The sequence below is a fragment of the Erpetoichthys calabaricus genome, chromosome 8 (genome assembly GCF_900747795.2).
Source record: "Erpetoichthys calabaricus chromosome 8, fErpCal1.3, whole genome shotgun sequence".
Lineage (NCBI taxonomy): Eukaryota > Metazoa > Chordata > Cladistia > Polypteriformes > Polypteridae > Erpetoichthys > Erpetoichthys calabaricus.
The window spans coordinates 22,054,443-22,078,651 of record NC_041401.2 but is presented as its reverse complement, the minus strand read 5'-3'; the positions used below and the strand labels follow the sequence as shown (position 1 = coordinate 22,078,651).

General features: G+C 41.1%; 1 protein-coding gene across 3 annotated transcripts in view; it reads left to right on the top strand.

Annotated features, from left to right (window-relative positions):
• col28a2a (collagen, type XXVIII, alpha 2a) overlaps nt 1-24,209 on the top strand; it is a 172,781-nt gene that overhangs the window by 112,259 nt on the left and 36,313 nt on the right. For 2 of the 3 annotated variants that reach the window (XM_051930610.1, XM_051930609.1), the window contains exons 18-26: nt 1,468-1,536; nt 3,645-3,716; nt 8,110-8,178; nt 8,265-8,336; nt 10,780-10,848; nt 14,267-14,335; nt 18,031-18,099; nt 18,192-18,260; nt 20,338-20,406. In XM_051930610.1, the coding sequence (XP_051786570.1) occupies nt 1,468-1,536; nt 3,645-3,716; nt 8,110-8,178; nt 8,265-8,336; nt 10,780-10,848; nt 14,267-14,335; nt 18,031-18,099; nt 18,192-18,260; nt 20,338-20,406 (627 nt within the window). The remainder of the gene's footprint in view (nt 1-1,467; nt 1,537-3,644; nt 3,717-8,109; nt 8,179-8,264; nt 8,337-10,779; nt 10,849-14,266; nt 14,336-18,030; nt 18,100-18,191; nt 18,261-20,337; nt 20,407-24,209) is intronic. The other variant, XM_051930611.1, reaches the window with a different exon arrangement.

Here is a 24,209-nt window from a genome sequence, read left to right as displayed (position 1 = left end):
AGAGTCACCAATGACCTCCTGATGGCTGCTGACCAGGGCTCTCCATCACTCCTTATCCTCCTGGACCTTAAAGCTGCATTTGATACGGTAGATCATAATATTCTCCTTCATCATCTTCACTATACAATTGGACTTTCTGGCATTGCTTTCGAGTGGTTCGAGTCCTATCTTACAGACAGGACTGAGTATGTGGCCTTGGGGGATGCTATATCTCATGTCCACACTGTCACCTGTGGAGTCCCACAAGGATCAGTCCTTGGGTCGACCCTCTTTAATATCTATATACTACCCCTGGGTCACATCATCCGCAAGCATGGAGTTTCATTCCATTGCTATGCCGATGATACGCAGCTCTATGTAAGACTGGATTCGACTTCTCTTACACCTCCATCAACTTTTTCCTCTTGCTTGGATGAGATTGAGACTTGGATGTCCAAGAACTTCCTCAAGCTGAACAGCAGCAAAACTGAAGGTCTTTTAATTGGCACCCCCATCAACTTCGTTCCTCTGTAAATTGTATTTCCTTTTCTGACCGTACCATTACCCTCTCCCCTTCTGTTACAAATCTGGGTGTCAAGTGAGACTCCCATCTGTCATTTGATATACATAACCATCACCTTCGTAAAATTGCATTCCTTCATCTCCGAAACACAGCCAAACTCCGTCCCTACCTCTCCCTCTGTGATGCTGAAAAGCTGGTTCATGCCTTTGTCTCATCCAGACTGGACTATTGTAATGCACTCCTCATTGGGATACCCAACAAGAGCCTTCAAAAGCTTCAACAAATTCAAAATAGTGCTGCAAGAATCCTGATGAGGGTGCGGAAATCCTTTGGTCACTTCATTGGCTCCCTATCCATCTCCGTATCGAACACAAACTCTGTTTGTTCACTCACCAGTGTATTCATGGAAATGCTCCACAATATCTTAAAGAACTCCTTTTATTACAATCCACTACAAGAAACCTCCATTTTACAAATACCCACCGCCTTCACCCCCCTTTAACCAAATTTCATACAATGGGTGACCAAGCCAGAGAACAGCAGAACACAGTAGATTGTGGGCTGTTTTAAATAACAGCTAAAGACTTTTCTATTTAGGAAATCATATTAACAAGAATGCTACTAAATATTGTTGTTTTATCTCTGTTTTTATCTTGCCTTGCCTTTGTTTAATCTTTTTACGTTGCACTTTGAGATTTACTGCTAATGTAAAGTGCCCCTATAAATAAAATGCATTATTATTATTATTATAACTGCCAGGTGGGGTCCACAGTGCACGCCCCTAATGGATTGACCGCCTCAGGCTGTAATCACCATTCCAAATTGGGCAGCTGTCTATGTCGCCCACACCTAAATCTGTCTAAATTATGAGCATGGCAACAGTGAAAGGTGCTATATAATTTTTAGGCTGGAAATTATGTCAAGTCAAGTAAATAAATTTAAATATTGTGTCTTTTCATTTTCAGGGAGACCAGGGTTTGCCGGGAGAACATGGAGCTCCAGGAGAGAGGGGACTCGGCGAACCAGGAACAAAGGTATAAATACGTCTTGTCTGATGTAGAAATCACACACATTCTGAATGGTGTGGACAACATTTACAGTCCATTGGATAAAATGAGAAATGTTTGGGAATAAAGACTAAAATTGTTAAGTTGAACTTTGGTAGGGCTAATTTTGAGCAGATGCAACAAAGTGTAAGTAGGATAGACTGGGATAAGCTTTTAAGTGTGGAGACAGTTGAGGAGCAGTAGAACAGGTTTAAAAATGTTTTACTTGTAATGCAGGACAGATACATACCTAAATTTGGAATTAATAGTAAATTTAAAAAACGGCACAGTGGATTAATAAAGATTTAAAAAAGAAGTTGCAAAGGAAAAAACAGACGACTAAGGCATATAAGACTAATGAATGCAAAGTGAATCATAGAGCGTATGAGAACATGAGGACAACCATTAAGAAGGATATCAGGAAGGCTAAAAGACAGTTGGAGAGGAATATAGCAGATAAGGTGAAAGAAGACCGTAAGAGATTCATTCAGTATTTTAGTAGTAAAAGAACAGTCAAGGAGGAGGTGAAGTCCATCAGAAATAGTAAAGGGGAATTAAAAGATACAAACAATGAAATAGTGGATGGCCTAAACTTACATTTTTCTGAAGTCTTCACAAGTGAGGAAGTGGATGACCTCCCATATGTAACAGGGACTACTAAGGAGGTACTGAGGGATTTGGAAATTGTAGAGGGAGAAGTACTGCTCACATTAAATAAGCTGAAATCAAACAAATCACCAGGACCAGATAATATTTACCCTCGAGTTCTTAAGGAGGCTAGCGAGTGCAGATATAAACCCTTGACACATATTTTTAGGAAGTCACTGCGCACTGGAGAGATTCCGAAGGAATGGAAAATATCATCCCATTATATAAAAAGGGTGACCAGGCAGATCCAAGCAACTATAGGCCAGTAAGCTTAACGTGCATCACAGGAAAATTAATGGAAGGAATTATTAAGGATAAGATTGAGCAACGCATGGCAAGGACAGGAGTTTAACTGAACAGTCAGCATGGGGTCAGAACAGGGAGGTCGTGTTTTACTAACATGCTGGAATTCTATGAGGAAACACCAAAAGGATACGATCAAAGTGGAGCAGATGATATTATTTATAATGACACTCAGAAATTTAATAAGGTGCCACATGTGTGGAGTACAAGTCACAGGAGGTTCTGCTCAGGCTTTATAACACACTGGTGAGACCTCATCTGGAGTCCTGTGTGCAGTTTTGGTCTCCAGGCTACAAAAAGGACATAGCAGCGCTAGAAAAGGTCCAGAGAAGAGCGACTAGGCTGATTCAGGTCTACAGGGGATGAGTTAGGGGGAAAAGATTAAAGGAGCTGAGCCTTCACAGTTAATCAAAAGAAGATGAAGAGGAGACCTGACTGAAGTGTTTAAAATTATGAAGGGAATTAGTCCAGTGGATCGAGACGGTGACTTTAAAATGAGTTCATCAAGAACACGGGGACACAGTTGGAAACTTGTTAAGGTGAAATTTCACACAAACATTAGGAAGTTTTTCTTTACACAAAGAACGATAGACACTTGGAATAAGCTACCAAATAGTGTGGTAGACAGTAAGACTTTATGGACTTTCAAAACGCAACTTGATATTTTTTTAGAAGAAATAAGTGATTTGGACTGGTGAGCTTTGTTGGGCTGAATGGCCTGTTCTTGTCTAGAGTGTTCTAATGTTCTAATGTTGTAATATAAGCAAAAGCATCAAGCATGGCATGAAGGACCTGTGGCTGTCTGCAACACATTTTACAAAAGAATTCATTACTCCAGTTTGTTTTATTGTATCTTATTCTAACATAACCATATCATGTCATTAGCACTGTAGTTCATAGGAGTGCAAGGCCTCAAGTATCCACCATTATGGAGGTCGCTGTCTGTGTGATGTTTGCATGTTCTCTCCATGTCTGTGCAGGTTTTTGACCGGTTAGCCTCCTACATCTCAAAGGTTGGCAAGTGTGCATGAGGGGGCGCTGTCATCCCATCCATGGAGGTTCCAGCCCTGTGTCTAGGATGGGTTCTGTCTCTGATGACCCTGAATTTGGTTAAGTGGATTTCTAAATGTTATGTATTGTTTCAGGGGGAACCTGGATCACCAGGGCTAGCTGGATTACCAGGTCTACCAGGAGAAGATGGAGCTCCAGGACAAAAGGTACACTGAAAGCACCAGCATAGAGCAAAGAAGTGATTTATTGTCAGAATAAATCTGTTTTACTTAATACACAAAGTTAATCGCATGAAAGAAAAGCATCCATTGTAATGATTTCTAAATGAAAGCCATAAACATTTTTTGTGGGTGGACCAGGCCTTTAATGAGCTCTTAGGCACATCCACCAGCAGTGTGTCTGTTTGCAGGCAGAGTGTCGACCTCGTCATTGAGAAGTTTACTTACCTCGGCAGTGACATTCATGTCTCTGGTGACTCTTCCTATGAAGTCAGTAGACGGATTAGGTGAGCATGGGGGGTCATGAGGTCACTGGAAAGGGGTGTGTGGCGCTCCCGCCGATATCTGCAAAAGGACAAAGGTCCAAGTCTTTAAAGTCCTGGTGCTTCCTGTTTGTGAGACATGGATGCTATCCAGTGACCTGGACAAAGACTGGACTCCTTAAGTACTGTGTCTCTTCGGAGAATCCTTGAGTACCACTGGTTTGACTTTGTGTTGCTCGTGGAGTCCCAATTGAGGCACATTACCTGTATTGTGAGGGAGCATCAGTTACGACACTACAGCCATAGGGCTTGATTCCCTGAGGGTGATCCAGCTCGCAGGATCCTCATTATTGAGGACCCAAGTGGCTGGACCAGATCAAGGGGTCTCCCACGTAACACCTGGCTGCGGGAGATAGACGGTCATTTCCGAAGCGTGGGACTGGACCGTGTGTCTGCCTGAGAGGTTGCCAACCAGGACCCCGAGCTGTGACCTGACACAGGAAAAAAAATGAGTCAAGAATATCATAGCAAAGGTCAAAACCAGAAAAACAGAAATCAAAGAGAGAACCAAGAAAACCTGAACCCCAGACTAAATGTCACAGTAAAGAGTGTCACGCATGTGAGTCAAAGGGTCACCTTCTGGGCTCATCATGGGTGAGAACTACCACCCCAGGATACCAGGGGGCGTGATCACTGACTCTTCTGTCTCTTTATCCACCCACAGCTCAGGGAAGACACCCATTCAGGGCAAATGACCTCACCCCTTCCACTCCATGAGTTATAAAAGCAGGGCATTCACAGAAAGAGGCACCTCACTCAAGAGATGAGCCATCCGTGGCATGGAACTGAGACCCTCCACAGCCTTTAAACTACAGTCTATGACTACTGTGCAATTTGCTTTTGTTTACTTACCGCAACAAAAACTTCATCTTAATTCCTGTCTTACCCTCAACCAGTGACAAGAGCAAAGATCCTGTCCTAAAAAATACACAAAAGAATGTGTGTAGTTTGTAAATAAATTCAATTTCGGATAAACTTGAGCTAAGAGAGGTGGCCTTCTTATAGTCAAGCCAATGATGACATAATCATACTGTCCCTCTGCATTGTGAGATGCATTGACATGGCAACAAGTCAAGCAAAACCTTGAAAATGGTGCCACCTGTTGGAAAACTAGCATGACAACAAAAATGATGTTAAAAACATTACAGATTTTTAAATGGAAAACACATCAGAAATAAATTCTCTGGGTCAGAAAAGCCCTGAACACCTCAAGAAAAAGTAAATGGAAACGTGAATTACAACATCCACTGCAGACAGAAAGTAATTTGTAGTCAAATATTTTATTTTTGAATGCCACCAACCCATATCTCACATTTATTAAAACATCAAGAGATAAAAAAGATAAAGTAAAGCAGGGGTCCAGCAAGATTATTTTAGAGTTCAGAAGGTGTTTTGGACCAGTGCTCGGAGAGAAAATTTCAGGTTTTACATAATATAAGACGTCAATTTCCTATTGAGTTCAGAAGGGTGGTTTAGCATTCTCCCAGTCGAGTAAGAAATGTTATGCTTTGGGTTCATTTACATTTTTTTTTCTTACTCTTTCTTTCAAGAGTTTTAGTTTACAGTGCAGTTTCTTCAAACTCCATTTCCGTTTTTCATCTTTTAGCTTGAAGTTGTTTTAAACACATTTCATTTTGTCTTTTCATGGCCATTGGCTTGTTGTATACTGTTCCTAGGTTAGTTGCCTCCAAAGAGATCAACCTGAGGATACGACCTAAGATGTAATGATCTCAACAGTGTAAAGATCAGCGTCACGCACTCCTTCTTTATCCGAGTTTGCGGATTCCACTACTGACTTTCTGTGTGTGTGTCATTGATTACGAATTCCTGGTTTAGTTCCTTTTGCTACTAAGTTTTCACTTTTTTATTTGGTTTAATTGACTTCCTGGTGTCACATTTTGATTTTTTTTTTTTTGACTGTGTTTTGTTTTGCGTACAACATCAAATCCAAAATGTCTTCTGATCTCCATAGGAAAGCCAAGAAGTCAACGCACGAGTAACATACTGTGGGAGATCACGGCAGTGATCAGCAAATATTTTCATCAAAATTGGCTGAGTGGGGGATATTCCAAAAACACAAGACCTAGAGAGACAGATGTTTAAAGAATTTGTGCTTATGGATGGCTGAACTCCATTCCTGATCTGAGATTCTTTTGACAGAAGCTGTTTGATTTAAATCATCCACATGTGTACATGAAGTAAACAGAGTTATACAAGAAGACAACACATAAAATAACAAAATTACTGCACTGCTTCTCTGAATCAAGGCTTCCAGTTCGTTTGTCTCTTCTTCTTTGGCGGCAGCTCACCCACCTGCTCATGATAAAACATTCACCTGTTCAAACTCTGTCACCTTTGGATTATGGACAGACTCCGTCTCTATTGTTGTAAATTAGGACACATTGTTAGAATTGTTTTTTGTCTATCAGATACATTTTTTTACAGATAGATAGATAGATAGATAGATAGATAGATAGATAGATAGATAGATAGATAGATAGATAGATAGATAGATAGATAGATAGATAGATAGATAGATAGATAGATAGATAGATAGATAGATAGATCTAAATTCAGATACTCCAGCAGCAGCATACTGATACAAAAACAATATTAAAGAGTAATAAAAATGCAGGTAAAAACAGACAATAACTTTGTATAATTTTAATGTTTACCCCCCCGGGTGGAATGGAAGAGTCACATAGTTTGGGGGAGGAACGATCTCCTCAGTCTGTCAGTGGAGCAGGACAGTGACAGCAGTCTATCGCTGAAGCTGCTCCTCTGTCTGGAGATGATCCTGTTTAGTGGATGCAGTGGATTCTCCATTATTGACAGGAGTCTGCTGAGCGCCCGTCGCTCTGCCACGGATGTCAAACTGTCCAGCTCCGTGCCTACAATAGAGCCTGCCTTCCTCACCAGTTTGTCCAGGCATGAGGCGTACTTCTTCTTAATGCTGCCTCCCCAGCACACCACTGCGTAGAAGAGGGCGCTCGCCACAACCATCTGATAGAACATCTGGAGCATCTTATTGCAGATGTTGAAGGACGCTAGTGTTCTAAGGAAGTATAGCCGGCTCTGTCCTCTCTTGCACAGAGAATCAAGGCAAGAAATCAATCAATAGTTTGCTGTTCATGTGAACCCCCAGGTGCTTGAAGCTCTGCAGCACTTCCACTGTTGTATAAAAATAAACTGTGAAAACGTCCAACATGATGAATATTCTTTATAGGCGTTTTACATACTCGCTATACTCCATCTGATGCTTGGCATTGGACTTGGTAATGTGAGGCTTGCTTGCAGCTGCTTGGCCATGGAAACCCATTCCAAAGCCATTTTTGTGCTTACATTAATGCCAGTGGAAGACTGGAACTCAGCTATGGAATCACCTTAGTGGTCGTTGACCCCGCTCTGTGACTTTACGTGGTCTTCTGCTTTGTGGCTGAGATGTTGTTGTTCCTAAACGCTTCCACTTTCCAATAACACCACTTACAATTGACCGTGGAATATCCAGCAGAGATGAAATTTCACGAACTGTCTTACTGCAAAGGTGACATCCTACCATAGTACCACGCTTGAAGTCACTGAGCACTTCTGAACGACCCATTTTTTCACACCTGAATTCAGTAATTAAGAGGTGTGCCCCAATACTTTTGCTCATATAGGGTACCTGTCGTGTTCGACTTTCATCTGCACTGTTAAAACTAAAATATTTTCTTTGACATGGTGAATGACTAAAGTTTGAAATTCACATTTGTTTCCATCTTGTGGCATAAGAGTTTTGCTTCTGTCGAGTGTAAATATAGCTAACTGGGTCTGGTTCGCATTTAAGTAATTTGTGTAACGAACGCTTAAGTTCTTTATTTTATTATTTCTTTTACTGATTTTTTACATAAACAAGGTCATTTTTGTATCTCGTATTTCTCCGCCAGCAATTATTGAATCTTAATATCTTCTCTATTAAACAATAGAAAGGCAAATGGGCACCATTGTTGGGCTGTGCTTAGGGCATCAGTTGGCTTTAATCCGGCCCTGCTAACATTCATATGAATTCCATCATGCAGGGTGAACCTGGAATTGTGGGCATCAGAGGACCCGAGGGGACTCCTGGAGTTGGTCTTCAAGGAGAAAAGGTAACCATCTTAAAATAGGATAATTGCATAGCAAAATGAGAGGCTTTTCTAGGAGAATTAACCTCATGTTGGACCTTTCAATGAAGGGCGATCAAGGACAGAGGGGAATCCGTGGGCTGCCTGGACCCCCAGGAGTTGCCGGGCCAGTGGGAGCGAAGGTGAGAATTTTATTTTATTTATTTACCTGATTTTTTTTCATAAGCAACTAAAAGATCAAAAGTGCATTTGACAGTTATTTAAAAATTTGTGTGAACAGTGGCAAAAAAATTTTGGCCAAGCTGTGCTCCACAGTCCAACTCACAGTGTGATGGCAGCGATATTCAGAAGCCGGACTATGTTTGTAAATTATTATTTTGTTATGTAGCTGAAACCTTTATCCAGGGCGACTTACAATATTTGAGATGCAATTGGTTCCATTTCTTTTGTTTTCCCAATAGGAGCAGAAGCAGTTGAAGTGACTTGCTCATGTTCATACAATGTCAGTAGTGAAATCTGAAACCACAATCTCAGGGTTTGAAGTCCAAAGCCTCAACTAACATGCTTAAATAAATTCTTTTTTCAACGTATCCTGTGGTTTTCTTTCTCACAACATTCCACTACAAATGAATGATCTCCTGCCTCTGAGTCTTCCCCTACAGACTTGTATAGCCAAAGGGAGAGCTCAGACATCATGACATCAGGGTGGCCCCGCCTACTGGAACTCCACCCACAAGGAACAAAGAACAGAAGCACATTTAAAGAGACAGCACACAATAAATCAACATTAAGCAAAATAACATAAATATGAAAAATAGTAATACAAACTCAACACAAATAACAATAAAATACAGAAACACACACTTATCCACGGAAAGGAGTACTTTCAAGTTTCATTCCAGCCATTCAGATATAACTTCTACTTTCTGTGTGATAATGCCTTACATTTAAGGCCCCCATGTACCTAACATGCAGGTCTTTGTGCTGTGGAAAGAATCCTGGAGCGCCTGGGGGCAAACATGCAGACTTGACACAGACTGGGATTCAGACCCCGGAGCAGTGAAGCAGCAGTGCTAACCAAAAACATTGTTGTGCCCCCTTGGCTCTTGATTCCCAGGGAGAGGTCTTGATGTTTTTTTGTAGCCTCCTCGGCATTATGTTTACCCCCAGAAAACTGAGGCAAAAACATTTAATTATTTTCATCAAGTAAAAATATTATTATGTGTAATTTAAACTTGTAAATACCAAAATGTCAACATAAATACAGTAGGAAATTATGTCCAACAACTGCTGCACTGATGCCGATTTAGTACATGTCCTTCATGTGTGGCAATTAGAGCAGCAGACTATAAATGAATGATCTCCTCCTCCTGAGTCTGCCTGGCAGACTTATATAGCTAAAGGGAGGGCTCAGGAGTCATGTCATCAGGGTGACCTGAAGTTTGTGCGTTAGAGGGTAGAACATCAGTGCCTGATTCTTATGAGCGAGGCCACCCCTTGTGCTATTGCAGGCTACCATAGCACAACACTTAGTGACTTCCACATGTCCCCTGACATGAACATTGAGTTGCTGCATTCTGAACAGTGCTTAGGGGGATAACATATTTCTTGTTCTGCCACTTGATCGCAATTATTTTGTCTTTTTGCCACACTGAACTTTCACACGACCGACATTCACATTACTGCAATTTGGTCAGTACAGTGCCATATTCATCGGTTTCACTATCTGTGTCAATGTCTGATGGCCAAGTCACATTGTCATCACTAATCACTTAACTAATAGTTCATTTTCAGTTTGTTCTAAAACTGGCTTTACAGCTTCTCATTTACATGTCCGTGTGTGTTTAGGTTGAAGACTCCGCTCCACTCATGAATATGAGTGCAGCATGAAGTCATTTTATCTGCTATCTGGCAGCAGAATACTGTCTTGAGACTTCAGGCTTATCTCTGTACTTTGGATCATAACAGCTTAACCCAAGAGACACTCTGGGTTAACCGTTTTTACATAACATTAGGAGCCTGAAAGATGCCAGGTTAAGATATTGTGTCTTGTCCCTTTTAACTTTGTGAACATTTAGTTCTTATTTTTCAAACACAGTGCACAACCCATCAGCACTATTGTTCACAGTCCTTTCCTCTCTTCTCCTTACTCTTCTGCCGCCTCCACTCCTCTCCTCGCAAGCTCTGTCCTCCACCTCTCGACTCCAGCTCCCAGAATGGAGTGAGTTTATAGTTCACCCGGATGTGCTCCAGGTGCACCCTGACAATCTTCCTGTAGCACTTCCTGGTGTGGTGGAAGTGCTGCATGGGCACCTGGAAGCACTCCAGGTGTCCCTGGATTCTCTTCCGGCAGCACTTCTGAGTGTGGCGGAAGGGTGGGGGCCATTGGCCCCAACAAGGTTGAACTTCCAAGCTCCAATCCCGTGACCCCGATGTAATCCAGGGGGGCTGGCTTCTTACATATTGCCTTTCTCCCAGTCCTTCCATTCTCCAGGCATCCCAGCCAAGCAAGGGTCCCAGTCGTCTGCCACAACTTATATATTATCTTATCCAGGTTGTGCATGTCTCATTTTTCAATGAAGTGATATAATTTTTAAACTATTGAAATATTAAATCTTCTTCCAGGGAGAACCAGGAGTACCGGGACGTCTTGGCTTGCCAGGTCCAACAGGTCGTGCTATAACAGGACCAAAGGTAAGTCCTGAACATAAAATTCAGAGCTGCCATGGGGGAACAGTGAACATAACAAATCATCAAGAGCACCACAAGGCATAGAGTCGCCATTTTCTACCAATGTGTCAAAATACTTGGAGAAAACCCCACAATGTTTCAACTCCACACAGACAGGGCTGGGTCGGAGTTAGCCCTGAACATTCAATACAAATTCTAAACCAAGTTTCTGTGAAGTACCTGCTGTACTGTACTATACCATACACCCTCTGGCCAAAAATAGTTGCACCCAGAAGGAACCTTTGTTAAACAAGGATTGCAAAATCATATCAAAGGAATTTATTGACCCAGAACTGAGCCAAATGAGAACATCATTACTATCGTATTAAAGCTACATAGATGTTGATATAATTGTTGTGACTTGGATCATACAGGGGACAGATGGCATCCTGTAGTGAGTCCAGACAAGCTTAATACCCAAAAGGAGTCAGAGGTCCACAGTGGGTATTGGGTAGAAATGAGCATATTAATTGAAAAAGGAGACTTATCCTCTAATAAGACAAGTTTGGTAAAACTTCTTTGAGCCAGAAACCAGGCAACCATTGCGTATTTAATTATCTCTTCAGCAAATGCTTGAAGAGGGGGCACTCATCACAGCAGTCATTTACGAAATGATATGAATGGTCATGACAGACGTCCGTTTTATTAACAACTGAATTTATGGAACAGTGCTGATCAATGCATACACATCACCTGACATTTACTCAGATGGGTTTGTTGGTTTACATACCCAAATGACTTTCTGAAATAAAAGTCTATTTTACCATACTCGTATTCTTCTTATACCTTTAGGTTTAGCCATCACCCTTGAAATCTCTGTGTTTGTGACAACTGTCCAGTCTTGTTGTTTACAGGACATCTGCTGATCCTTTAGTCATCTCTTAGTACATTTGGCATATTACATCAACCATCTCATGGTCCATCCTTGCCTTTGTTGTTCACTTGCCCTTTATCTGGTTTCCTGATAGGCTTGAACAGGTTTCTGACATTTATTAACCCTTTTATACCTCTGAGATAGATGCTGTATTTTCATAGAGAAAGCGTATCAAAATACTTAATTATTGTTACCACCAAATTATTCTGTCACAGTATGGCGGATAGAGCAGTTAGAGGCTGCCTGCCCAAAATATTTCCACAGCTGTTCTGATGGGGACTTGAAAAGGGTGATGATGTCACTTAGGCATTCAAAGTAGAATCTTCTCTAAGTGTCTTTGTGAAGCCTAATAAGCAGTGAAGGAGATGAGCAGTGATGAGTAAAGCACCAGAGTTTTGTTTTGCGAGATTGCTCTTAAATTACTTTTGCGCTTGATTTTGCAATTTCAAAATTCAACTCTCCCTACACAAAATTATCAATGTTCTGCAGCTTTAGAATGCTTCATGGGATTCTGGCAATAGCCTGCCACGTTGAAATAATTCTACAGATAAAATATGTTCATTTTTAAAAGCTTTAGGAAAAATTCAAAGTAAAACAGTTCACACAAAATAGAAAAAAATTGATATAGCAAAGTGAATAAAGGTTCTCATTTAATTAAAATTCTTGTTTGAGTCATTAATTTTTTTGTCATCACTATTGCTTTTTTCAATTAATGATTCAGCTTCAGTTTGTTCTAAAACTGGCTTTACAGCTTAAGGTTTACAAGTGCGAACACAAGGGGGTGCCAATGAGACCCAAACGCAAGAAATATTAGACTCCAACACATTTTTAGAATAAATTAAAATAATGTTTATTAATCAAAAGCACCTAATCACAGTCTTCATTCCAGTTATTAGATACAATAATAAGCAATTACAAAATACACCATAATTATTCCTCCTTACGTCCTCCGCTGAGTGTTGCCTGTTTCCTTCCGACTCTGACTCAGTGATGTAAGGCAGTGGGCTCCCTTGTAAGCTGGACCCAGCTATGCCATGTCTCCCTGGAAGCACTTCCGAGCCATAGAAAAAGTAAGGAGGTCCTCCCCCAACAGCACTTTCTATCTGTCACCAGTGACCCCAACAGGTCTGCACTTTTGGACTCCAAGTCTCAAGCACCCCTGTAGTTATCCCAACTGGGTTACCATTTGAGGACCACTGTCACCTAGCATATGGGGGATGGAACAACTCACGATCATCTGCTCTTATCAGTCTCTCCATTAAACCGTTCCAGCCAAGTACAACTTTATTTCCTCGTCCCACTGGTCAATTCACTTGTGTCATCACACTGGTCTTCTGTCCAGGAAATGAAACATCCTCCGTTTTCTTCTTCATCCTCTTAAACATGTCATGATGCATTTAACTTGAAGGCTCTGCTCCACTCATGAATATTGCTGAGTTATCATAGAGTGGCAAAACATACAGAAATAATTCTGATTTTTTTTTTTGGTACCTAGGCATTCCTGGTAGAGTCTTCTTTATGTCTCTTTATGAAGCCTAATGTGCAGTGAAGGAGATGAGTAGTGATGACTAAAGCACCTAAGTTTCATTTTGTAAGATCCATCCATCCATCCATTATCCAACCCGCTATATCCTAACTACAGGGTCACGGGGGTCTGCTGGAGCCAATCCCAGCCAACACAGGGCACAAGGCAGGAAACAAACCCCGGGCAGGGCGCGCACACACACACACACCAAGCACACACTAGGGACAATTTAGAATTGTCAATGTACCTAACCTGCATATCTTTGGACTGTGGGAGGAAACTGGAGCACCCAGAGGAAACCTATGGGGAGAACATGCAAACTCCACACAGGGAGGACCCGGGAAGCGAACCCAGGTCCCCAGGTCTCCCAGCTGCGAGGCAGCAGCGCTACCCACTACGCCACCGTGCTGCCCCATTTTGTAAGATTGCCCTCAAATTCATTTTGCAACTGATTTCACAATTTTAAAGTCCAATTCTCACTAAAATGAGTTTTTTAAGAAGAAAGCAAGGAATATCACTCCTTGAGGATTATTCTGCTGCTAAAACCGCTGCCAAACTCACAATACTTTGGAAATGTGAAACTCGTTATGGATTTGCTATGCTCTTCGATATCTAATTGTATGATCTGACGTCCTTATTTGATGAAATCAGCAGCTGCAGCCATCACGTTTGACAGCCCCTACAAGTCATGTAATGTTAGGTAGGAGTCTAATTGACCCTTAGGGTTGATGGAGTTGTTCCATGGCTCAATTGACTGAAAAAGCTTTTCTGTATTCCTAAGGCCCTGCGTGTGAGTACCACCACTCCCATCTCAGTGAGGATGAACAGCTGGGGGGTGGTCTTCAGTGAATTACTAAGCAGAGCTGTAAGGCAGTATGTCAGTCCCCCATTTATAATGCAGACTTCCTTTATCAGCATCCCAGATCAAACAAAAAAATAATGACGTCTGACAAATGGTGTATTTTTTTTTCTATTAATCCCAGGGAGATCTGGGTCCTCCAGGACCATCAGGACCAGTAGGGGAGACGGGACAAGGACTTCCTGGGCCAAAGGTAAGAACCATAAAAATCATAAAATAAAGTCACTTAACTTCAAAAATGATTGGGAGTTGGAATTTAATAAATGTTTGAAGCTAAACCAAATATATTGTTCAACATGAGGTTCTTGAGCAGGACTGTCTGCTAAGAACAGAAATAGAAATAGCTTAAGTGGTTCTTTTTAAATTGATGTCAGATTTAAGAGCACTTCTAACTTTATATTAAGGATCCAACGGCTTCTGATGAAATAATAATTAATTTCTCTATAATACCGACATATTTAATTTCTATTCATACTTAAAATTTGTTCGGCAGATCAGGCAGAAAATGCCAAGGAACAAAAGTACAATAGTCTCTGTTGAGAGTGGCAGAGATGGTAGTGGCCTTCCATTTAGGAGTCATCTATGGAGAATTGTTGGGGATCTTAGCACAGTTGGTCTTATTTCTTTCTTCATGTCATTAGGACTGAATCAGATTCAAATCTGCATAGTGAAAAATGTGGAAGAAATAAATTGGAAATATTTTAATGAAAGAAATTGGCCTTTTTGAGTCAGAAACCAGTCAGGAGGAAGCTTCTTCATTTGTGTTTAATTTCTCCTCCTTGAAGAGGGAGCACCCTGTTATAGCAGTCAACTAAGGGACAGCACCCTGAGCAGAGGTTGTCAGCAAATTGTCACAAAATAAAGGAGCAGACTCGAGTTATACACAACTGAATTTGCATACATTTCTCAAATTATTGTTTACACTGATTGGTTCACTAGCTTGTATTCACTCTAATTGGTTCATTTGGCTTACACACCCAAATAAAAGTTTCATTTCTGCTACAATCTTTTTTGACTGATTTTATTAAAAGCAAGTAACACTTAACGAAACTAAATGTACCCCTCACCTAAGAATTTCTACTGCATTATTTTCTTCAATATCTCTTTAAGTTCAGCTCGTATTCTTCTTTGTACGTGATAACTGTCAGGACTTACTGAGCTAATGACATCGGCCAATTTCTTAAGTGAGCACTTGTGTCTTTACTTAACTTTTTCAGCAGTCTCTTCTTGCTATTTCTAAACAAATGTTATATATTTATTTCAATGTGTACTGTATACCAAAATCCTTCATGTGCAATAACTGTATTATTATATTATATTATATTATATTATATTATATTATATTATATATACTAATTAATAAAAGGCAAAGCCCTCACTGACTCACTGACTGACTGACCCACTCACTCACTCACTCACTCATCACTAATTCTCCAACTTCCCGTGTAGGTGGAAGGCTGAAATTTGGCAGGCTCATTCCTTACAGCTTACTTACAAAAGTTAGGCAGGTTTCATTTCGAAATTCTACGCATAATGGTCATAACTGGAACCTGTTTTTTGTCCATATACTCTAATGGAGGAGGCGGAGTCACGTATCGCGTCATCACGTATTACGCCTCCTACGTAATCACATGAAGTGAAAACAAGGAAGAGATTTACAGCACGAGTCAAACGCGGGAACGAAGGTAAATGACGTTAATTGTTGAGTGTCTTTTAATACTGTGTAATTGTTGAGTGTCTTTTAATACCGTGTAAGCATACATATTAACAGATGTGCAATTAAACGTGTGCATTTACGGGGTGATTTTTCAGGCTTAAAGCTCGAAGTGATCACTCGAGTGAAGGCAGCTTCACAAAAAAACAGATCCTTAACAAACTGTTATTGGTATATTTTACCTCAATTTTAAAAGGTTTTCTTTTCTTCTTAATAAAAATTTAAAAGCAGAACTTCGCCAGTGCGAACCGCGGGGATTTGAACGACTGACGCATACAGACATATTCATGAGTGCAGGTACTTCGGAAACAAAGCACTGTGTAAACCTAAAGTTTAAATTAAGTTCATAGACCTACAAAAGGTTGCCATTGATTTCAGGCAAGATTGCTTTTCTCCTGTACAACTATACCTTGCATTCTCAAGAGTGTGCTTGCACAGCTTGGTCATATTACAACCGGAGTGCTGAACTGACAAACTGGTATACAAACAGAACAATCGTAAAAACAGGACTAAATAAAAAGGCTGCTTCCGTTGGCGAAGCAACGAAAAAGGAACACCTTATATGACGTTCGTTTATAAAACAGCGGAGAGGCTGTGTGAAGTCAGCTACACAAAAAAACAGATCCTTAACAAATTGTTAGTGGTATATTTTACCTCAATTTTAAAAGGTTTTCTTTTCTTCTTAATAAAAATTTAAAAGCAGTACTTCGCCGGTGCCAAGCGCGGGGATTTCAGCGACAGACACATACAGATATATTCATGAGTGCAGGTACTATGGAAACAGAGCACCGTGTAAACCTAAAGTTTAAATTAAGTTCATAGACCTACAAAAGGTTGCCATTGATTTGAGGCAAGATTGCTTTTCTTCTGTACAACTATACGTTGCATTCTTAACAGTAAGCTTGCACCGCTTGGTCATATTCCAACCGGAGTGCTGAACTGACAATAGATAGATAGATAGATAGATAGATAGATAGATAGATAGATAGATAGATAGATAGATAGATAGATAGATAGATAGATAGATAGATAGATAGATAGATAGATAGATAGATAGATAGATAGATAGATGTGTATGTATGTAGATATGTATATATGTATGAGATATAGATAGATAGATAGATAGATAGATAGATAGATAGATAGATAGATAGATAGATAGATAGATAGATAGATAGATAGATGTAGATATGTATATATGTGTATATATGTGTATATATATGTAGATATGTAAATATGTATATGTATATATATGTGTCTGTATGTGTGTATATATGTGTGTATGTATGTATGTATGTGTGTATATATATGTTGATATATGTATATATATGTGGATGTGTATATGTATATATATATATGTATATATGTAGATATGTGTATATGTAATTATGTATATATAAGTATATATGTTTATGTATATATATGTTTACATAACCTCTTTAACACACTACTTCTAAGCTGCGAAGCGCGGGTATTTTGCTAGTATTATATTATATTATATTATATTATATTATATTATATTATATTATATTATATTATATTATATTATATTATATTATACTAGCCAACCCGAGGCTTCCCTGTATTTCCCGGGGTGTGATCTCAAAAGCCGTGACTAGTTGTAATTGACATGACAGGATAAAAGGAGAGCTAGAGGCTTGTTTCCTTATCCGATCTGCGGATTCCAAAGCTCTTTCAGAGACCTTTAATTCAATGTTATTCTTCTCGCGTGTTTCCTTTGGTTTTTACTTCTTATTTGTTTTCTCGACTTCGATTCTTGTCTCCCGTTAGGATTTCGTTGCTAGTTTTATTTGTTTTTCCAGTTTAATTTTTTTAAGCATATCTTCTGGTTCTGCTCACAAAGCATACCTCCCAGTTCGCTGTCAGGACCATAATGACTATAACAGCTTTATTAAAATAAGAATGAACTTCAAGATCATACTGCCCAGGACTGTTATTCTAATTATCATCTCCATTTCCAAATTACCGGAAGACGTTCCCTTCTTACGTGAGATATTTACAAAGACATAACTGGCAAAGGAGTAAGAAGGGTCAGTGTTGGCGGGGTATGTGAAAGTGACTGAACTGCACTCTTGATTTTATTGCTTTTCTTAATGAAACCCTTCAGATTTACAAGCCTACCTCTTACTCACCCTTCTTTGTTTAATTAATAGGGGGAACGTGGTAACCCCGGACCACCTGGACCCTTTGGCCCCAAAGGTGATGGATACCCAGGCCCACCAGTAAGTGCAAGATTCATATGTGGCTGATTTTTCACCAATGTCCTTGTTTTTACTTGGATGCTAAATTTATTATCTTATTTTTATTTTCACAGGGTCCACCTGGGCTTACAGGACTACCAGGAGATACAGGACCTGAAGGCATTGGGCTTCCAGGACCAAAGGTTAGGACAAACTGATTCTCAAAGCATTTACCTGTGTATTGAACTTAAATCTGGACAAAATAATATCTTGTTGATATCACCTTGTCAAGTCACTGGCAGTTTTATAGAACAATTGCAGCATTCAAACAGTTCTATCATAATCAGAAAAAATAACCCAGGCCCCTACAAAAAATTGTCAAAAATCATTGTTTGCCTGTGGTTTAACAAGTCCATAGTCTTAAACGTAACAGATTCAGCCATGTACTCTAAGATTATTGAGCAACTGCACATATGTGGTACCAGAAGATGGCCCCCTTTTCACCACAGGTGGTGAATTTAATTAGGATAAAATGGTACAGGGCAGCAAATAAGAACAGGAGCAATGATGAGACCACCCCTATACTGTTGTGGTCTGTTGAGGCCTGAAGAACATGAAGGCCAAGGTTCAAAGCTAGGACAGAGACAGGACAGGCTTTTCTTTGTGCCAAATAGTTTGAAAAATTGATGAATACACTCACTGGCTACTTTATTACATACACCTTGTTAGTACCGGGTTGGACCCCCTTTTGCATTTAGAACTGCCATAATTCTTTGTGGCATCGATTCAGCAAGGTACTGGTAACATTCCTCAGAGATTTTGGTCCATATTGACAAGATAGCATCAAGCGGTTGCTGCAGATTTGTTGGCTGCACATCCATGAAGCGAATCTCCTGTTCCACCACACTCCAAATGTGCTCTATTGGATTGAGATCTGGTGACTGTGGAGGCCATTTGAGTCCAGTGAACTCATTGTCATGTCCAAGAGACCAGTTTGAGATGATTTGAGCTTTGTGACATGACGCATTATCCTGCTGGAATTAGCCATCAGAAGATGGGCACACTGTAGTCATAAAGGGATGGACATGGTCAGCAACGATACTCAGGTGGGCTGTGGCATTTAAACGATGCTCAGTTGGTACTAAGGGGTCCAGAGTGTGCAAATAAAATATCCCCCACACCATTACACCACCACCACCAGCTGAACCATTGATACAAGGCAGGATGGAATCATGCTTTCATGTTGTTGACACCACATTCTGACCCAACCACCCAAATGTTGCAGCAGAAATCAAGACTCATCAGACCAGGCAAGTTTTTCCAATCTTCTACTGTCCAATTTTGGTGAGCCTGTGTGAATGTTAGTCTCAGTTGCACCTGGTGTGGTCTCCTGCTGCTGTAGCCAATCTGCTTCGAGTTTTGAGTGCGTTCAGAGATGCTCTTTTGCATACCTCCGTTGTAATGAGTGGTTATTTGAGTCCCTGTTGCCTTTCTATCACCTCGAACCAGTCTGGCCATTCTCCTCTGAGCTCTGATATCAACAGGGCATTTTCGCCCTGAGAACTGCCACTCACTGGATATTTTCAGACCATTCTGTGTAAACCCTAGAGATGGTTATGTGTGAAAATGCCAGCAGATCAGCAGTTTCTGAAACACTCAAACCAGTCCATCATGCACCACCAACAACAATGTCACGTTCAAAGTCACTTAAATCACCTTTCTTCCCCATTCTGATGCTCAGTTTGAACTTCACCAGGTCATCTTGACAGTGTCTTCATGCCTAAATGTATTGAGTTGCTGCCATGTGATTGGCTGATTAGATACTTGTGTTAATAAACAGATGGACAGGTGTACCTAATAAAGTGGCCAGTTAGTGTATAGATCCCTTGCTCTCTCCAGTTCCCTATAGATATTCCCATCTAACATTTGAGCTATAGACTGTTTTGTTATTGTAATTGAAGACTATAATGTGTGTTCAGCCATCCATCTTGATGCTTATCCAGGGTAATGTCAATAGGTAGCTGCAGCCTATCCCAGCAATCATCAGCTGTAAGGCAGGAACAATCCTTGGACTATGAGCTGGTCCATATACACACTGAAACAAACAAAATACTCTGAATTAAAACAGGGTCTCACAGCATTGGTCTTCATGTGATTTCTAGCACTGAAAGTCCCAGAGGGTTTGTTTACAGGTCATCCCAGTCCATCTGAGCATAAACTTGGACATGAGGCACTTTTAAGTGTGCCAGTGTTTACTGGGATGTCTTTTTCTCTTTCCAGGGTGATATTGGTGTCAGAGGATTACCAGGCCTTCCAGGTCCACCAGGTGAAGGCCTTCCAGGACCAAAGGTAAGTCAGCAAAATTGACAGTTCATTGCAAAATACATCTATTGCTTTGTGAAGATATGTATGTATTGTTTTTATTTAGGTGGAGTGAATTTTTAGATAGCAGGATGTTAGATGCTGTTAAAGGTGGAAACATACTCACAAGCGAGAAGGGTGTATTGAGAAGATGGAAAGAGTACTTCAAGAGGCTAATGAATGAAGAGAATGAGACAGAGAGAAGGTTGGATGATGTGGAGATAGTGAATCAGGAAATGCAATGGATTAGCAAGGAAGTAAGGACAGCTATGAAGAGGATGAAAAATGGAAAGGCAATTGGTCCAGATGACATACCTGTGGAAACATGGAGGTGTTTAGAAGAGATAGCAGTGGAGATCTTAACCAGATTGTTTAATGGAAACTTGTGAGAGGATACCTGAGGGGTGGAGAAGAAGTGTACTGGTACCGATTTATAAGAATAAGGGAAATGTGCAGAGCTGTAGTAACTACATGGGGATAAAATTGATGAGCGACAGCATGAAGTTATGGAAAAGAGCAGTGGAAGCTTGGTTAAGAAGTGAGGTGATGATTAGTGAGCAGCAGTTTGGTTTAATGCCAGAAAAGAGCACCACAGATGCAATGTTTGCTCTGAGGATGTTGATGGAGAAGTATAGAGAAGGCCAGATGGAGTTGTATTGCATCTTTGTGGACCTGAAGAAAGCATATGACAGGGTGCCTCGAGAGGAGTTGTGGTATTGTATGAGGAAGTCGGGAGTGGCAGAGAAATATATAAGAGTTGTACAGGATATGTACGAGGGAAATGTGACAGTGGTGAGGTCTGCAGTAGAAGTGAGAGATGCATTCAAGTTGGAGGTGGGATTACATCAGGGATCGGCTCTGAGCCCTTTCTTATTTGCAATGGAGATGGACAGGCTGAGAGATGATATTAGACAGGAGTCTTCGTGGACTATGATGTTTGCTGATTACATTGTGATCTGTAGCAAGAGTAGGGAGCAGGTTGAAGCAGGTCAGCAGGAACAAGACAGAATACATGTGTGTGAATGAGAGGAAGGTCAGCAGAATGGTGAGTATGCAAGGAGTAGAGTTGGTGAAGGTGGATGAGTTTAAATACTTGGGATCAACAGTACAGAGTAATGGGGAGTGTGGAAGAGAAGTGAAGAAGAGAGTGCAGGCAGGGTGGAGTGGGTGGAGAAGAGTGTCAGGAGTGATTTGTGACAGACAAGTATCAGCATGACGGAAAGGGTAGGTCTACTAGACGGTAGTGACACCAGCCATGTTATGTGGGTTAGAGATGGTGGTACTGACCAGAAAGCAGGAGACAGAGCTGGAGGTGGCAGAGTTAAAGATGCTGAGATTTGCATTGGGTGTGACGAGGATGGACAGGATTAGAAATGAGGACATTAGAGGGTCAGCTCAGGTTGGATGGTTGGGAGACAAAGTCAGAGAGGCGAAATTGCATTGGTTTGGACATGTGCAGAGGAGAGATGCTGGGTATATTGGGAGAAGGATGCTAAGGATAGAGCTACCAGGAAAGAGGAAGGCCTAAGAGGAGGTTTATGGATATGATGAGAGAGGACATGCAGGTGATGGGGGTAACAGAGCAAGATGAAGAGGACAGGAAGATATGGAAAAAGATGATCCACTTAGATGGTAAAGAGTAATGGTGCTCTTGTTATCCTGGTCCAATAGAGAGCACATTCATGGTCACAATAGATGAACCTTCTATGGGTGTAAAGTCTTCTAAAATGACCCCTGTTAAACATATACATGTGTGTAGGGTAAAGCCAGAATCTGCATTGGCATATGAAGGTGTCACTGGGCTAGTGGTGAAAGTGAACGATGCAATGCTGAAAGCCATATGTGGTCTCTGCTGCTCACTGTGACAATATGATCAGAGTCAATGTGAGGTTCAAAGCTTTGGTAGCTTACATTCACAAAAAAGATGAACAGTAAAATATGCATTCAAACTAAATGGTGTGCCATCACAGCCAGTTTACTGAACTCCCGTTAAGCTTGCTGATAAAAGAAAAGACATAGGAGATGCAGATTTCGGTGCACAATACACCAGAAAAAAGAAATGTGCCTAATGACACTGACACCACACCAGCAGAACCATGAAACTGCACAGAATTGACCTTCTGTTTGCACATCTAAACGAAAAACTAAAACATTAACATTACTGTCTAATTGGAAATACCCATCATGCCATACCAGAATATAGTCACATCATTTTAAGGCATAGTATACATTGTAAATTCCAATATGGATGGACTGGCAACCAAGAAGGGGAAAGGAAGGTTCCTTACCCGGTCAGGATGTCCCAGGTGGATGGATAGGCATCTTGGCTGGATTTGTCTGCTGGAACTTTCCTTACAGGAAGAAATTGAAGAACAGGGAAGGATTGTCTCCGGGGGCAATTTAATCCCCCACTATGCTAGGTGGTGGCTTCCCTTAGGTGGAGATCTCATTTATACTCCCACAGGGAACCTTGGGTAATGTAGTCTTCTCCTGTTCAGATCTCATATAACTATTCATCACTTGGCACAATCCAAGTTCAAACATCATGCAATCCAAATTGGGTCTCAACCCATAGCTTAAGAAACACTGATCTAAGCAATATGCAGAAGCTATTAAAAAAAGCAAATAAGTTATTAGGTTACATTGTAAAAACTGTTGAATATAAATCAAGGAATTTGTGGGAACTAGCCCGGACACAGACAGGCAGATATCATTTAAATCACCACACACGCTTTATTTACAATATTTACAACAAAAAAGTAAACCGCACACAAACCCAGTGCCGCAACACCAATCAACCCACAGTCCAGGCCTCTTTCCTTAATGCCTTTCTTCACCGCCTCCACTCCTCTCTGCCGACTTCTGTCCTTCTTCCACCCGACTCCAGCCATCGAATGGAGGGAGGAGGCCCCTTTTATATCCACTTGGACGTGCTCCAGGTGCCTCCCAATGAGTGACTGCCAGCACTCCCCGGTGTGGCGGAAGTGCCAGCTGTGCACCCGGAAGCACTCCGGGTGTCCCTGGTCTTCTTCCCCCCAGCACTTCCAGGTGTGGCAGAAGTGCTGAGGGCCAGGGCTCCACAGGCATTGGGGTGCCCCCTGGCAATGACCACGGACCCCTATAGGGTTGAGCTTCTAAGCTCTGTTCCCATGGTCCCCAAAGCCACCAGGGTGGTCGCCCCCTCGTGGTCTGGAGGAGGCATAAGCCCTCCTCTGGTTCTTCTGGGCATCCTGGCTGGGTACCAACCCCAGCCACTCACCACAAATGCTATGCTCAGACTATATAACACACTAGTGAGACCACATCTGGTGTGTTGTGTGCAGTTCTGAGCACCACGTTACATGAAAGACACAGCAGCACATGAAGCTGTTCAGAGGAGAGCAACCAAGTGCCTGCCAGGACTTAAGGACATGTCGTACTGTGACATACTCAAGAGAATTAAACCTGCTTAGTCTCGAGCAGAGAAGACTACATGACATCCTAATCCAGGTCTTGAGAATGCTCAAAGACTTTGATAAAGCAAACTTGGCAGAATTCTTTCAACCTAATGATGAATCGCATACTCGAGGACACCTGTAGAAATTAAGGGAAAGTGCATTTAGGACTGAAGTCAGGGAGCACTTCTGTATCCAAAGAATTGCTGGACTCTGGACCAGAGTACCAAGACATGGAGTTGATAAAGAAACTTTGACAACCTTTAAGAAGAATCTAGATGAGATATTAGGGACAGCTTACCTGTTAGCTAAATAAGTAAGCTTGATGGACTGAATGGTCTCCTCTCATTTGTCAAA